This window comes from Bombina bombina, chromosome 4, assembly GCF_027579735.1.
Source record: "Bombina bombina isolate aBomBom1 chromosome 4, aBomBom1.pri, whole genome shotgun sequence".
In the NCBI taxonomy this organism is placed as follows: domain Eukaryota; kingdom Metazoa; phylum Chordata; class Amphibia; order Anura; family Bombinatoridae; genus Bombina; species Bombina bombina.
The window spans coordinates 1,176,689,991-1,176,706,443 of NC_069502.1; the positions used below are offsets into that span (position 1 = coordinate 1,176,689,991).

Sequence of the window (16,453 nt, forward strand, 5' to 3'; positions counted from 1 at the left end):
GAATTAAGGTAGGAATATTTTGATTGGCTGATGGAATCAGCCAATCAGAATCAAGTTCAATCCGATTGGCTGATCCAATCAGCCAATCAGATTGAGCTCGCATTCTATTGGCTGTTCCGATCAGCCAATAGAATGGAAGCTCAATCTGATTGGCTGATTGGATCAGCCAATCGGATTGAACTTGATTCTGATTGTTTGATTCCATCAGCCAATCAGAATATTCCTACCTTAATTCCGATTGGCTGATAGAATCCTATCAGCCAATCGGAATTCGAGGGACGCCATCTTGGATGACGTCATTTAAAGGAACCGTCATTCGTCGTTCAGTCGTCGGCCAGGATGGATGTTCCGCGTCGGACGTCTTCAGGATGCTGCCGCTCCGCTCCGGATGGATGACGATAGAAGATGCCTCTTGGATGAAGACTTCAATCGGATGGAAGAACTCTTCTGCCCCGCTTGGATGAAGACTTCTACCAGATGGAGGACCTCTTCTTGCTCCGCTTGGTTGAAGAATTTGGCTCGGCTGGGTGAAGACGACTCAAGGTAGGGAGATCTTCAGGGGCTTAGTGTTAGGTTTATTTAAGGGGGGTTTGGGTTAGATTAGGGGTATGTGGGTGGTGGGTTGTAATGTTGGGGGGGGGGTATTGTATTTTTTTTTTTTACAGGCAAAAGAGCTGAACTTCTTGGGGCATGCCCCGCAAAGGGCCCTGTTCAGGGCTGGTAAGGTAAAAGAGCTTTGAACTTTAGTAATTTAGAATAGGGTAGGGCATTTTTTTATTTTGTGGGGCTTTGTTATTTTATTAGGGGGCTTAGAGTAGGTGTAATTAGTTTAAAATTGTTGTAATATATTTCTAATGTTTGTAAATATTTTTTTATTTTTTGTAACTTAGTTCTTTTTTTATTTTTTGTACTTTAGTTAGTTTATTTCATTGTATTTATTTGTAGGAATTGTATTTAATTGATTTATTGATAGTGTAGTGTTAGGTTTAATTGTAGATAATTATAGGTATTTTATTTAATTAATTTATTGATAGTGTAGTGTTAGGTTTAATTGTAACTTAGGTTAGGATTTATTTTACAGGTAAATTTGTAATTATTTTAACTATTTTAGCTATTAAATAGTTCTTAACTATTTAATAGCTATTGTACCTGGTTAAAATAAATACAAAGTTACCTGTAAAATAAATATTAATCCTAAAATAGCTATAATATAAATATAATTTATATTGTAGCTATATTAGGATTTATTTTACAGGTAAGTATTTAGCTTTAAATAGGAATAATTTATTTAATAAGAGTTAATTAATTTCGTTAGATTAAATTATATTTAATTTAGGGGGGTGTTAGTGTTAGGGTTAGACTTAGCTTTAGGGGTTAATACATTTATTAGAATAGCGGTGAGCTCCAGTCGGCAGATTAGGGGTTAATAATTGAAGTTAGGTGTCGGCGATGTTAGGGAGGGCAGATTAGGGGTTAATACTATTTATTATAGGGTTAGTGAGGCGGATTAGGGGTTAATAACTTTATTATAGTAGCGGTGCGGTCCGCTCGGCAGATTAGGGGTTAATAAGTGTAGGCAGGTGGAGGCGACGTTGTGGGGGGCAGATTAGGGGTTAATAAATATAATATAGGGGTCGGCGGTGTTAGGGGCAGCAGATTAGGGGTACATAGGGATAATGTAAGTAGCGGCGGTTTACGGAGCGGCAGATTAGGGGTTAATAATAATATGCAGGGGTCAGCGATAGCGGGGGCGGCAGAATAGGGGTTAAGAAGTGTAAGGTTAGGGGTGTTTAGACTCGGGGTACATGTTAGAGTGTTAGGTGCAGACGTAGGAAGTGTTTCCCCATAGGAAACAATGGGGCTGCGTTAGGAGCTGAACGCGGCTTTTTTGCAGGTGTTAGTTTTTTTTCCAGCTCAAGCAGCCCCATTGTTTCCTATGGGGGAATCGTGCACAAGCACGTTTTTGAGGCTGGCCGCGTCCGTAAGCAACTCTGGTATCGAGAGTTGCAGTTGCGTTAAATATGCTCTACGCTCCTTTTTTGGAGCCTAACGCAGCCATTCTGTGAACTCTTAATACCAGAGTTATTTTAAAGGTGCGGCCAGAAAAAAGCCAGCGTTAGCTACGCGGGTCGTTACCGACAAAACTCTAAATCTAGCCGTTAGTTTGCACAGCTCTTACTCCTGAATTTAAGAAGTTAATGTGAGCAAAGCACCTTTTTATTACATTTTAATCTTTTAATCATGTTATGTTAGACCAAAAGCAAAGGGAAAAAAAAAATATTTGAGACAGTTTAAAAACACAATTTTATTTTTTTCTGCAGCTAATTTGCAATGCAATATATTAAAAAACTTAAACTGTTTTACTGTCCAGTTAATCAACACATTGCAATTTAGTTGGTGCTTTAGTGTAAATGCCTAATTTAAAATCGAATTTCATTTCAAAATGACCTGCAGAAAAATATTCATTAAAAAAATCTCATTGCAGAAAGTGAAAAAAAAATTCTGCTTCTGGGCGTGGTTACCTAAATGGGCACAGGGAATCTTATTTGAAGGAGGTTTCTTCTTTCAAATAAAGGCTTTTATATGCCTACCTGCTGACTTTCCTCCATATGGTCCTAACAAGTGATCACTATTGCCATGATAACATCATGGGTGTGTGTCTCCTATCCAAAACTCCTTAATGGCAAGATATTATAGCATCATTTAAATCTTAGAGGTACATTTCATGCCTCATTTGAAAAGTCAGAATCCTATGATTTAAATGAGGGGTTATATGTATCTGCATGTGATTAAAGCAGAAGGTAACACTGTTGTACTCCACACTCAATTTAAAAAAACAATTGCCTAGATTTAGAGTTTTGTCGGTAAAAATCCGCGTAGCTAACGCTGCTTTGTTTCCCAGCGCACCCTTAAGACAACGCTGGTATTTAGAGTTGTCTGAGGGGCTGCGTTAGGCTTAGAAAAGGGAGCGTTGAGCCTAATTTAGCTCCACTTCAACCCTCAATACCAGCGTTGCTTACGGTAGCGGTAAGCTGGAAAAACTTGCCCGTGCACGATATCCCCATAGGAAACAATGGGGCAGTTTGGGCTGAAAAAAAACCTAACACCTGCAAAAAAGCAGAGTTCAGCTCCTAACGCAGCCCCATTGTTTCCTATGGGGAAACACTCTCTAAGTCTGCACCTAACACCATAACATGAACCCCTAATCTGCCGCCCCCCGCTATCGCTGACACCTGCATTATATTTGTAACCCCTAATCTGCCGCTCCGGACACCGCCGCAACCTACATTATCCCTATGAATCCCTAATCTGCTGCCCCTAACACCGCCGACCCCTATATTATATTTATTAACCCATAATCTGCCCCTCCAACGTCACCGCTACCTTACCTACACTTATTAACTTCTTGATAAAGGCTTTCATTAGCTGAAACGCATAGATGTTCATACTACACAGCTCCTAGAACGAGGACTCGTAACATATTGTCTCCCATGACCCAAATCAGTATTGTGCCACAATTAGAGTGCAAACTGAAGGGGTAGGAGAATCCGTTAGAAGCAACACTTTATTTCACTCCCAGAACCAATTCTTTTAAGGTGCTCCAAATTGCACTAATTGAAGCGGTAGGAGTTGATGGCAGAAGATACTAACAGTCTTCAAATTTGAATAAGTGCGCGTACTTTCCACACTTGACACTGATTGGACCAAAGTCAGTAGCAAGTTCAACAGAATACACAAAGAAACTGGGCAAACATGCCGGAAAGACCTGTGAGTGCAACTAGCTGTTAAGCTGAAAAAAAGAGTGAGTACAAAGAACAAGCCGGAACATATTAATAACTTTGATGTGTACATAACAATTTTCAAGTACTTCAACATCTAGGAACGGCTCTCAATTTGAACAGTTAAGCCGTATATTATAAAACACACAGCATCTTTGTGCCCACACACAGCACGGCACAGATCCAAAAAGACTGTTCGATACGTTGTTCAAACCCTCGACTAGATAGTCGTGTTTGTAGTTACATTGTTCCTATGTTTCTGTCTTTATTTAAAGTACATGCAAGTTGATTGTAATTGATAGCAAGAACGTATCCCTAGACCGTATAAGCTGCTTCATTTTATGTGAGAATATTATTTTAGAGACACCGGTGTCTAATTTATTTTATATTGTAAATAAGTTGAAATCTTATATTCATCTGTTTTTTATTCGCTTCACTATTTGAAGAGTGTCCAATTTAATCTTTTATTAATTTTTATTAAAATTTTAAAAATCTATTTCAGGACTATTTCCTTCAGTCTCATTTGAGGAATTCATCTATTATTTTTTCAAAACATTTAAACACCAGCCACAAGACGATCACCTAGTATTAAGAATCATAATTCAGTTTTTATATTTAGTCAATACAAACACACCTCACTGCAGTCAGCCCTTGGCTGCCACTAACAAACACACCACACATGCTACACTTATTAACAACTAATCTGCCGACCAGACCTTGCCGCCACTATAATAAATGTATTAACCCCTAAACGGCCGCACTCCCGCCTCGCAAACACTAGAATAAATAGTATTAACCCCTAATCTGCCCTCCCTAACATCGCCGCCACCTACCTACAATTATTAAACCCTAATCTCCCGCCCGCACCGTCGCCGCTACTATAATAAAGTGATTAACCCCTAAACCTAACTCTAACCCTAACACCCCCCTAACATAAATATAATTTAAATGAAACAAAATAATATTCCTAAAATTAACTAAATTAATCATATTTAAAACTAAATACTTACCTATCAAATAAACCCTAATATAGCGACAATATAACTAATAATTACATTGTAGCTATTTTAGGATTTATATTTATTTTACAGGCAACTTTGTATTTATTTTAACTAGGTACAATAGCTATTAAATAGTTAATAACTATTTAATAGCTACCTAGTTAAAATAAGTACATAATTACCTGTAAAATAAATCCTAACCTAAGTTACAAATACACCTAACACTACACTATCATTAAACTAATTAAATAAATTACCTACAATTAGCTAAATTAAAATACAATAAAATAAACTATTCTATAATACAAAACAAAAATACACTAAATTACAAAAAATAAAAAAGAATTACAAGAAGTTTAAACTAATTACACCTAATCTAAGCCCCCTAATAAAATAAAAAATCCCCCCAAAATAAAAAAATGCCCTACCCTATTCTAAACTACCAAAGTAATCAGCTTTATTACCAGCCCTTAAAAGGGCTTTTTGCGGGGCATTGCTCCAAAGTAATCAGCTCTTTTACCTGAAAATAAAAATACAATACCCCCCCAACATTACAACACACCACCCACATTACCCCTACTCTGACCCACCCAAACCCCCCTTAAAAAAAAACTATCGCTAACCCCCTGAAGATCAACCTACCTTGAGTCGTCTTCACCCAGCCGAGCCGAATTCTTCATCCAAGGTGCGCAGAGGAGGTCCTTGATCCGGTAGAAGTCTTCATCCAAGCGGGGCAAGAAGAGGTCCTCCATCCGGTAGAAGTGTTCATCCAGGCGGCGTCTTCAATCTTCATCCATCCGGAGCGAAGCGGAGTCATCTTCAAAGGAGCCGACGCGGAGCCATCCTCTTCAACCGACGACTTCCCGACTAATGAAGATTCCTTTAAGGGACGTCATCCAAGATGGCGTCCCTTCAATTCCGATTGGCTGATAGAATTCTATCAGCCAATCGGAATTAAGGTAGAAAAAAATTTGATTGGCTGATGCAATCAGCCAATCAGATTGAAGTTCAATCCGATTGGCTGTTCCGATCAGCCAATAGAATGCGAGCTCAATACGATTGGCTGATTGGATCAGCCAATCGGATTGAACTTCAATCTGATTGGCTGATTGCATCAGCCAATCAGATTTTTTCTACCTTAATTCCGATTGGCTGATAGAATCCTATCCCTTCAGGAATTGAAGGGACGCCATCTTGGATGACATCCCTTAAAGGAACCTTCATTCGTCGGGAAGTCGTCGGTTGAAGAGGATGGCGCCGCGTCGGCTCCTTTGAAGATGGCTCCGCTCCGGACGGATGAAGATTGAAGACGCCGCCTGGATGAACATTTCTACTGGATGGAGGACCTCTTCTTGCCCCGCTTGGATGAAGACTTCTACCGGATCAAGGACCTCCTCTGCGCACCTTGGATGAAGAATTCGGCTCGGCTGGGTGAAGACGACTCAAGGTAGGATGATCTTCAGGGGGTTAGCGATAGTTTTTTTTAAGGGGGGGTTTGGGTGGGTTAGAGTAGGGGTAAGTGGGTGGTGGGTTGTAATGTTGGGGGGGGGGGTATTGTATTTTTATTTTCAGGTAAAAGAGCTGATTACTTTGGGGCAATGCCCCGCAAAAAGCCCTTTTAAGGGCTGGTAATAGAGCTAATTACTTTGGTAGTTTAGAATAGGGTAGGGCATTTTTTTATTTTGGGGGATTTTTTATTTTATTAGGGGGCTTAGATTAGGTGTAATTAGTTTAAACTTCTTGTAATTCTTTTTATTTTTTGTAATTTAGTGGGGGGTTTTTTGTATTATAGAATAGTTTATTTTATTGTATTTTAATTTAGCTAATTGTAGGTAATTTATTTAATTAGTTTATTGATAGTGTAGTGTTAGGTGTATTTGTAACTTAGGTTAGGATTTATTTTACAGGTAATTTTGTACTTATTTTAACTAGGTAACTATTTAATACCTAGTTAAAATAAATACAAAGTTGCCTGTAAAATAAATATAAATCCTAAAATAGCTACAATGTAATTATTAGTTATATTGTAGCTATATTAGGGTTTATTTGATAGGTAAGTATTTAGTTTTAAATAGGATTAATTTAGTTAATTTTAGGAATATTATTTTGTTTCATTTAAATTATATTTATGTTAAGGGGGTGTTAGAGTTAGGTTTAGGGGTTAATCACTTTATTATAGTAGCGGCGACGGTGCGGGAGGGGGATTGGGGGTTAATAATTGTAGGTAGGTGGCGGCGATGTTAGGCAGGGCAGATTGGGGTTAATACTATTTATTATAGTGTTTGCGAGGCGGGTGTGCGGCGGTTTAGGGGTTAATACATTTATTATAGTGGCGACGAGGTCCGGTAGGCAGATTAGGGGTTAATAAATGTAGTTAGGTAGCGGCGATGTTGGGGGGGGCAGATTAGGGGTTAATAAATATAATATAGGGGTCGGCGATGTTAGGGGCAGCAGATTAGGGGTTTATAGGTATAATGTAGGTGGCGGTGGTGTCCGGTCGGCAGATTAGGGGTTAAAATGTTTTATTATAGTGGCGGTGATGTGGGGGGGGCCTCGGTTTAGGGGTACATAGGTAGTTTATGGGTCTTAGTGTACTTTATAGCACAGTAGTTAAAGGGACAGTCTACACCAGAATTTTTATTGTTTTAAAAGATAGATAATCCCTTTATTACCCATTCCCCAGTTTTGCATAACCAACACAGTTATAATAATATACTTTTAACCTCTGTGATTATCTTGTATCTAAGCCTTTGCAAACTGCCCCTTTTTTCAGTTCTTTTGACAGACTTGCAGTCTAGCCAATCAGTGCCTGCTCCCAGATAACTTCACGTGCACGAGCACAGTGTTATCTATATGAAATACGTGAACTAACACCCTCTAGTGGTGAAAAACTGTTAAAATGCAATCTGAAAAGAGGTGGACTTCAAGGTCTAAGAAATTAGCATATGAACCTCAAGGTTAAGCTTTCAACTAAGAATACCAAGAGAACAAAGCAAAATTGGTGATAAAAGTAAATTGGAAAATTGTTTAAAATTACATGCTCTATCTGAATCATGAAAGTTTATTTCGGCCTAGAATGTCCCTTTAAGAGCTTTATATTCACGCGTTAGCCCATAAAGCTCTTAACTACTGACTTTTTTTGTCGGTAGAGGGTCTACCGCTCACTTCTCCCAAGACTCCAAATACCGGCGTTAGGCAGATCCCATTGAAAAGATAGGATAGGTTTAAGGGGATCTGCGGTAGCCTGGAGTCGCGGTGAGGAAGTGAGCGTTAGACCCTTTCCTGCCTGACTCTAAATACCAGCGGGCTGTAAAAAGCAGCGTTAGGACCCCTTAATGCTGCTTTTGACGGTTAACGCCAAACTCTAAATCTAGGTGAACATTTTAATAAAATGCACGGTGAACATGCATTAAGCAGCAGACAGAATATAATGTATTTATTTTGATATCACTGAAATGTCCTTTTAAACAACATGTTAAAGCGGCATTAAAAACCAAATAAGCCACCTGGGTGTGTTACAAAAGTAAATGGGGATGCTTAGCATTTTATAATGGAAAGCATTTAAATGTTTTAACTTAAACACTCTGGAACACAACATCTTGTTTGCAATTCTGCATTACTGTATTTTATTATACCTATTGAGTTTTTTTTACACAATATCAATATTACTGAGTGTTCAAACTTTAACAATTGAATAAAGGTTGTAGAATATAAATTAAATTAAAAAGGAGAAGGGTAACTTAAACAAACATACATACATTTTCCCATAAGTGCTGTTAATATATAAAGAATATATTTCCTTTTGTCTTTATTTTCAGATAGAGCCATCAATTATAAGGGTCCCGATCTCTGATTATCTAAACAAGAGAGCACATTTGTGTTCTATGTTGTAAAATTTATGCAATTTGTTGTAATAGTACCGCTGGGATTTTGCCAATTAACATAATCTCTTGTTTTTAAAACTGGATATTTGTTGAGCATATACTTTATTTAATAGTTAAGAAATATTATGTTATTGAATTAAAATGTTTTCTCTAATTGCTGTGAAAAAGTGATATGGCTTCAGTCAGTCCAACTTTATGTATTTTATAGTATCACACAGGTTATTGACCTTCTAGAAGGAATACGTTCTTGTCAGCTTCCCTTTGTATGTGAAAAGATAATGGAAATTTCTGTAAAGGAGTGGATAGTTGCACCGTCTTTCCGGAAGGATGGCAGCATATCACAAAGGGTGAAACCGAAATGGGAAGTAGTATCTGAGGCTGAGAACCTGGAACAAAATGAAGATTTTGAAAATTGTATGGAGGGTAAGATGTTATTTTTTTAAAATATCTTCTACATTCCATTTCTGTGAAAAACACCAGTGTTTGTTAGCATACAATTCCTTTGTCAAAAAATGGTATATTATCTAAATAAACCACATAATAGAAGATCTAAATACCTTTTGCAACTAAGTATTATTACAAAGTGATCAGACGTTTTTAAACATTAAGAGCCAGATTACAAATGGAGCGATAAATATGGCTTTCATGAAAGCGATATTTGACTCCACTATGTAATACCAGAGCACGCATAGAACCTAAGTGCAGCGAAAGCATAAGTAGCATAGCAATGGCAGCATTTTTAAATATTTATTTATATGATTATATACATGCTAGGCAATAAGCCTGCCCAGAGGGCAGTCTATTTAAAAAAAAAAAAAAAATACAAACCCCAAAGCTAAAATTAAATAAAATAAAAAATTTAAAATTACAGAAAAAATAAACAAACCTATCCAAAATAAAAATTGTAAACCTAAACTAAGATTTCAATAGCTCTCATTCTCTTGGCTGATTTCAAAATTTCAGCCAATAGAAATGCAAGGTACCCCAATAAATATGGGGTACCTTGCATTCAATCTTCAGTGTGCAATGGACAATCGCATGAAGAAGAGCCTCCACGCCACTGAAGACCGCCGCTGAGGATCCGTGCATTGGGGAAGCCAGCTCCTCACCTCCTTCGCTCCGGATGAAGATAGAAGATGATGGATCCGCCTGGAAGAAGACCTTCTACGCCGGACTTCAGGATAAGTACTCACCATTTGGGGCTTAGTTTTAGGATTTTTTTTATTTCTCCTGTTAAGTGTGGTCAGTCCACGGGTCATCATTACTTCTGGGATATTAACTCCTCCCCAACAGGAAGTGCAAGAGGATTCACCCAGCAGAGCTGCTATATAGCTCCTCCCCTCTACGTCACCTCCAGTCATTCTCTTGCACCCAACGAATAGATAGGATGTGTGAGAGGACTGTGGTGATTATACTTAGTTTCATACCTTCAATCAAAAGTTTGTTATTTTATAATAGCACCGGAGTGTGTTATTCCTTCTCTGGTAGAGTTTGAAGAAGAATCTACCTGAGTTTTTTCTATGATTTTAGCCGGCGTAGTTAAGATCATATTGCTGTTTCTCGGCCATCTGAGGAGAGGTAAACTTCAGATCAGGGGACAGCGGGCAGATTAATCTGCAAAGAGGTATGTAGCAGCTTATTATTTTCTGACAATAGAATTGATGAGAAAATTCTGCCATACCGATATAATGTAAACTCAGCCTTAAATGCAGTAGCAGCAACTGGTATCAGGCTGTCATGTATGTATATTTTACACTTCAGTATTCTGGGGAATGGCACTTCACTGGAATTATACTGTATGCATAAGACTTTAGCCTAATTTGCAGGGACTAGCAACAGGCTTTTTAATAACACTTAATTTATTTAATGTTAAACGTTTTTTGCTGGCATGTAAAATCGTTTAATTTTCTGAGGTACTGGGTGAAAAAATGTTTTGGGCACTATTTTTTTCCACTTGGCAGTCGTTTTATTTAATTTATGACAGTTTACTGATCTCTCTCACTGTTGTGTGTGAGGGGGAGGGCCCTTTTTTGGCGCTTTTGCTACGCATCAAAAAATTCAGTCAGAAGTTCATTGTCTTCCCTGCATGATCCGGTTCATCTCTACAAAACTCAGGGGTCTTCAAAACTTGTTTTGAGGGAGGTAATCACTCACAGCAGAGCTGTGAGATTGTAGTTGACTGTGATAAAAAACGTTTATTTCTGTATTTTTTTTCTGCTATCAGGGTTAGTTATCCTTTGCTAATGGGAGCAATCCTTTGCTAAAATTGTGTTTTTACAAAGATTTGATGCTATAACTTTTCAGTTTATTAATTTTCAACTGTCATAACTTTTTCTGTGCTTCTTATAGGCACAGTACGTTTTCATATTATAGTAAATTACTTGAAAAGTATTTCCAAGTTGCTAGTTTATTTGCTAGTGTGTTAAACATGTCTGATTCAGAGGAAGATATCTGTACTATATGTGCTAAAGCCAAAGTGGAGCCCAATAGAAATTTATGTACTAACTGCTACTTTAAATAAAAGAAAATGTGTAGGTTGGATAAATATTTTGCGGTACCGTCGAGTACTGACGTTTTTCCTATACCTAAGAGACTTACTGAAATTGTTACTAAGGAGTGGGATAGACCCGGTGTGCCGTTCTCACCCCCTCCGATATTTAGAAAGATGTTTCCAATAGACGCCACCACACGGGACTTATGGCAAACGGTCTCTAAGGTGGAGGGAGCAGTTTCTACTTTAGCTAAGCGTACCACTATCCCGGTGGAGGATAGCTGTGCCTTTTCAGATCCAATGGATAAAAAGTTAGAGGGTTACCTTAAGAAAATGTTTGTTCAACAAGGTTTTATATTGCAACCTCTTGCATGCATTGCGCCTGTCACGGCTGCAGCAGCATTTTGGTTTGAGTCTCTGGAAGAGACACTTGAATCAGCTCCATTAGATGAGATTACACACAAGCTTAAAGCCCTTAAGTTAGCTAACTCATTTATTTCGGATGCCGTAGTACATTTAACTAAACTTACGGCTAAGAATTCCGGATTCGCCATTCAGGCGCGCAGAGCACTGTGGCTAAAATCCTGGTCAGCTGACGTTACTTCTAAATCTAAATTGCTTAATATACCTTTCAAAGGGCAGACTAAGACCGCGAGGAATTTCGGTAGCTCCGTACCTAGACGACATTCTGATACAAGCTTCAAGCTTTCAAACTGCCAAGTCTCATACAGAGTTAGTACTGGCATTTCTAAGGTCGCATGGATGGAAGGTGAACGAAAAGAAGAGTTCTCTCTTTCCACTCACAAGAGTTCCCTTCTTGGGGACTCTTATAGATTCTGTAGAAATGAAGATTTACCTGACAGAAGACAGGTTAACAAAGCTTCAAAATGCATGCCGTGTCCTTCATTCCATTCAACACCCGTCAGTAGCTCAATGCATGGAGGTGATCGGCTTAATGGTAGCGGCAATGGACATAGTACCCTTTGCACGCCTACATCTCAGACCGCTGCAATTGTGCATGCTAAGTCAGTGGAATGGGGATTACTCAGACTTGTCCCCTACTCTGAATCTGGATCAAGAGACCAGAAATTCTCTTCTATGGTGGCTTTCTCGGCCACATCTGTCCAGGGGGATGCCATTCAGCAGGCCAGACTGGACAATTGTAACAACAGACGCCAGCCTACTAGGTTGGGGCGCTGTCTGGAATTCTCTGAAGGCTCAGGGACAATGGAATCAGGAGGAGAGTCTCCTACCAATAAACATTCTGGAATTGAGAGCAGTTCTCAATGCCCTTCTGGCTTGGCCCCAGTTAACAACTCGGGGGTTCATCAGGTTTCAGTCGGACAACATCACGACTGTAGCTTACATCAACCATCAGGGAGGGACAAGAAGCTCCCTAGCAATGATGGAAGTATCAAAGATAATTCACTGGGCAGAGTCTCACTCTTGCCACCTGTCAGCAATCCACATCCCGGGAGTGGAGAACTGGGAGGCGGATTTCCTAAGTCGTCAGACTTTTCATCCGGGGGAGTGGGAACTTCATCCGGAGGTCTTTGCCCAAATACTTCGACGTTGGGGCAAGCCAGAGATAGATCTCATGGCGTCTCGACAGAACGCCAAGCTTCCTCGTTATGGGTCCAGATCCAGGGATCCGGGAGCGGTTCTGATAGATGCTTTGACAGCACCTTGGACCTTCGGGATGGCTTATGTGTTTCCACCCTTCCCGATGCTTCCTCGATTGATTGCCAGAATCAAACAGGAGAGAGCATCCGTGATTCTAATAGCGCCTGCATGGCCACGCAGGACTTGGTATGCAGATCTAGTGGACATGTCATCCTGTCCACCTTGGTCTCTACCTCTGAAACAGGACCTTCTGATCCAGGGTCCTTTCAAACATCAAAATCTAATTTCTCTGAAGCTGACTGCTTGGAAATTGAACGCTTGATTTTATCAAAACGTGGTTTTTCTGAGTCAGTTATTGATACCTTAATACAGGCTAGGAAGCCTGTTACCAGAAAGATTTACCATAAGATATGGCGCAAATACTTATATTGGTGCGAATCCAAGAGTTACTCATGGAGTAAGGTTAGGATTCCGAGGATATTGTCTTTTCTACAAGAAGGTTTAGAAAAGGGTTTATCCGCTAGTTCCTTAAAGGGACAGATTTCAGCTCTGTCCATTCTTTTACACAAACGTCTGTCAGAAGTTCCGGACGTTCAAGCTTTTTGTCAGGCTTTAGCTAGGATCAAGCCTGTGTTTAAAACTGTTGCTCCACCATGGAGTTTGAACTTAGTTCTTAATGTTTTACAGGGTGTTCCGTTTGAACCCCTTCATTCCATTGATATCAAGCTGTTATCTTGGAAAGTTCTGTTTTTAATGGCGATTTCCTCGGCTCGAAGAGTCTCTGAGTTATCTGCCTTACATTGTGATTCTCCTTATCTGATTTTTCATTCAGACAAGGTAGTTCTGCGTACTAAACCTGGGTTCCTACCTAAGGTGGTCACTAACAGGAATATCAATCAAGAGATTGTGGTTCCATCTTTGTGTCCTAATCCTTCTTCGAAGAAGGAACGTCTGCTACACAATCTAGATGTAGTCCGTGCCCTGAAATTTTATCTACAGGCAACTAAGGATTTTCGACAAACGTCTTCCCTGTTTGTCGTTTATTCTGGTCAGAGGAGAGGTCAAAAAGCTTCGGCTACCTCTCTCTCTTTTTGGCTTCGTAGCATAATACGGTTAGCCTATGAGACTGCTGGACAGCAGCCTCCTGAAAGAATTACAGCACATTCTACTAGAGCTGTGGCTTCCACTTGGGCCTTTAAGAATGAGGCTTCTGTTGAACAGATTTGCAAGGCTGCAACTTGGTCTTCTCTTCATACTTTTTCCAAATTTTACAAATTTGACACTTTTGCTTCTTCGGAGGCTGTTTTTGGGAGAAAGGTTCTTCAGGCAGTGGTTCCTTCCGTATAAAGAGCCTGCCTGTCCCTCCCGTCATCCGTGTACTTTAGCTTTGGTATTGGTATCCCAGAAGTAATGATGACCCGTGGACTGACCACACTTAACAGGAGAAAACAAAATTTATGCTTACCTGATAAATTCCTTTCTCCTGTAGTGTGGTCAGTCCACGGCCCGCCCTGTTTTTTATGGCAGGTAGAAATTTTTTGAATTATACTCCAGTCACCACTACACCCTTTGGCTTCTCCTTTCTCGTTGGTCCTTGGTCGAATGACTGGAGGTGACGTAGAGGGGAGGAGCTATATAGCAGCTCTGCTGGGTGAATCCTCTTGCACTTCCTGTTGGGGAGGAGTTAATATCCCAGAAGTAATGATGACCCGTGGACTGACCACACTACAGGAGAAAGGAATTTATCAGGTAAGCATACATTTTGTTTTTTAAGATTAGGAATTTAATGGGCTTTAAAAGAGCTGATTGCCCTTTAAAGGGCAATGCCCATACAAATGCCTCTTTAGGGGCAATGGGTAGTTTAGGTTTTTTATGTTGGGGGGTTTGGTGGGTGTTTTTTTTTACTGTTAGTGGGGACTTAGTAATGTTTAAATGTAAAAGAGCTTTTTCACTTAGGGCAATGCCCTACAAAAGGCCATTTTAAGGGATATTGGTAGTTTAGGAGGTGCTTTTCTTTTGGGGGGCTTTTTTATTTTCATGGGGATTAGTAATTTTAGATTATTTTTTTATATAATTTAATGTTAAAGGGACATGAAAAACAAAAATTTTCTTTCATGATTCAGATAGAGAATACAATTTTAAACAACTTTCCAATTTACTTATTTAATTTGCTTCATTCTCTTGTTATCATTTGCTGAAAGGTTTATCTAGGCAAGTTCATGAGCAGCAGATAAACTAGGTTCTAGCCATTGATTGGTGGCTGCATATTGAATGTGATTGGCTCACCCATGTGTTCAGTTAGAAACAAGTAGTGCATTGCTGCTTCTTCAACAAATGATACCAAGAGAATGAAACAGATTAGATAATAGAGGCGGTTTAGGGGTTAATCGGTTAATTAGGTTTATTGTGATGTGGCGTTTTAGGGGTTAATTAGGTTTATTGCGATGTCGGGGTTTAGGGGTTAATAGGTTAATTAGGTTTATTGCTATGTGGGGGGTTGGCGGTTCAGGGGTTATTAGGTTAATTAGGTTTATTTCGATGTTGGCGGTTTAGGGGTTAAGATTTTAATTATGTTATTTGCGGGTTAGGGGTTAATTACTTTATTATTTTGCGATGTGGGGGTTTGCAGTGGGGGTGTTTGTTAATACTTTATGCAGGAGGTTAGGTTTTTTTTTTTTATACTTCGTGTGGGCGGTTACGTTTATATATATATATATATATATATTTCTTGCAGACGGTTACGTGTTTTTTTGTTATTTTGTGTGGGTGATTGCGTGTTTTTTTTTCAAGGCTTCGGGTTTGCCTACGCTGCATCCAGGTGGATTCCGAAAATGGCAGGGTGGTGAGGTGGATTCTTTGGCTGCCTTGCGCAGCCAACATTCCTTTGAGGATGCGTGCGCAACTGGCTAAGGACGCGCTACAAACACGATTATAGTATAGATATATTTATGTGTTAATATGTGAGTATATACACTTATTAACACAAATATATATGTATATAGTCATTTACATATACAATGCTTTGCAAAAGTATTCACTCCCCTTGGCATTTTTCGTGTTTTCTTGCCTCAAAACCTGGAATTAACATGGATTGTTTGAGGATTTGCATCATTTAATTTACAGAACATGACCAGAACTTTGAAGATGTTTTTTGTTTTTTTTTAATTGTGAAGCAAACAACAAATAGGACAAAATAACAGAAAAAAAGTCAATGTGCATAACTATTCACCCCCCTAAAGTCAATACTTTGTAGAGCCACCTTTTGCGGCAATCACACCTCCAAGTCGCTTTGGATAAGTATGTATGAGCTTGCCACATCTTACCACTGGGATTTTTGCCCATTCCTCCTTGCAAAACTGCTCCAGCTCCTTCAAGTTGGATAGTTTGCGCTTGTGAACAGCAATCTTTAAGTCTGACCACAGATTTTCTATTGGATTGAGGTCTGGGTTTTGACTAGGCGATTCCAACACATTTACATGTTTCCCCTTAAACCACTCAAGTGTTGCTTTAGCAGTGTGTTTGGGGTCATTGTCCTGCTGGAAGGTGAACCTCTGTCCTAGCCTCAAATCACGCACAGAGTGGTATAGGTTTTACTCAAGAATAGCCCTGTATTTAGCACCATCCATCTTTTCCTCAACTCTGACCAGTTTCCCAGTCCCAGCTGCTGAAAATGGT

At 39.3% G+C, this 16,453-nt stretch overlaps 1 protein-coding gene across 1 annotated transcript in view; it reads left to right on the top strand.

Annotated features, from left to right (window-relative positions):
• The window catches only part of TRMT61B (tRNA methyltransferase 61B), a 198,066-nt gene that overhangs the window by 142,591 nt on the left and 39,022 nt on the right, over positions 1–16,453 (top strand). The window contains exon 5 of the mRNA XM_053712646.1: positions 8,873–9,087. Coding sequence (XP_053568621.1) covers positions 8,873–9,087 — 215 coding nt within the window. The remainder of the gene's footprint in view (positions 1–8,872; positions 9,088–16,453) is intronic.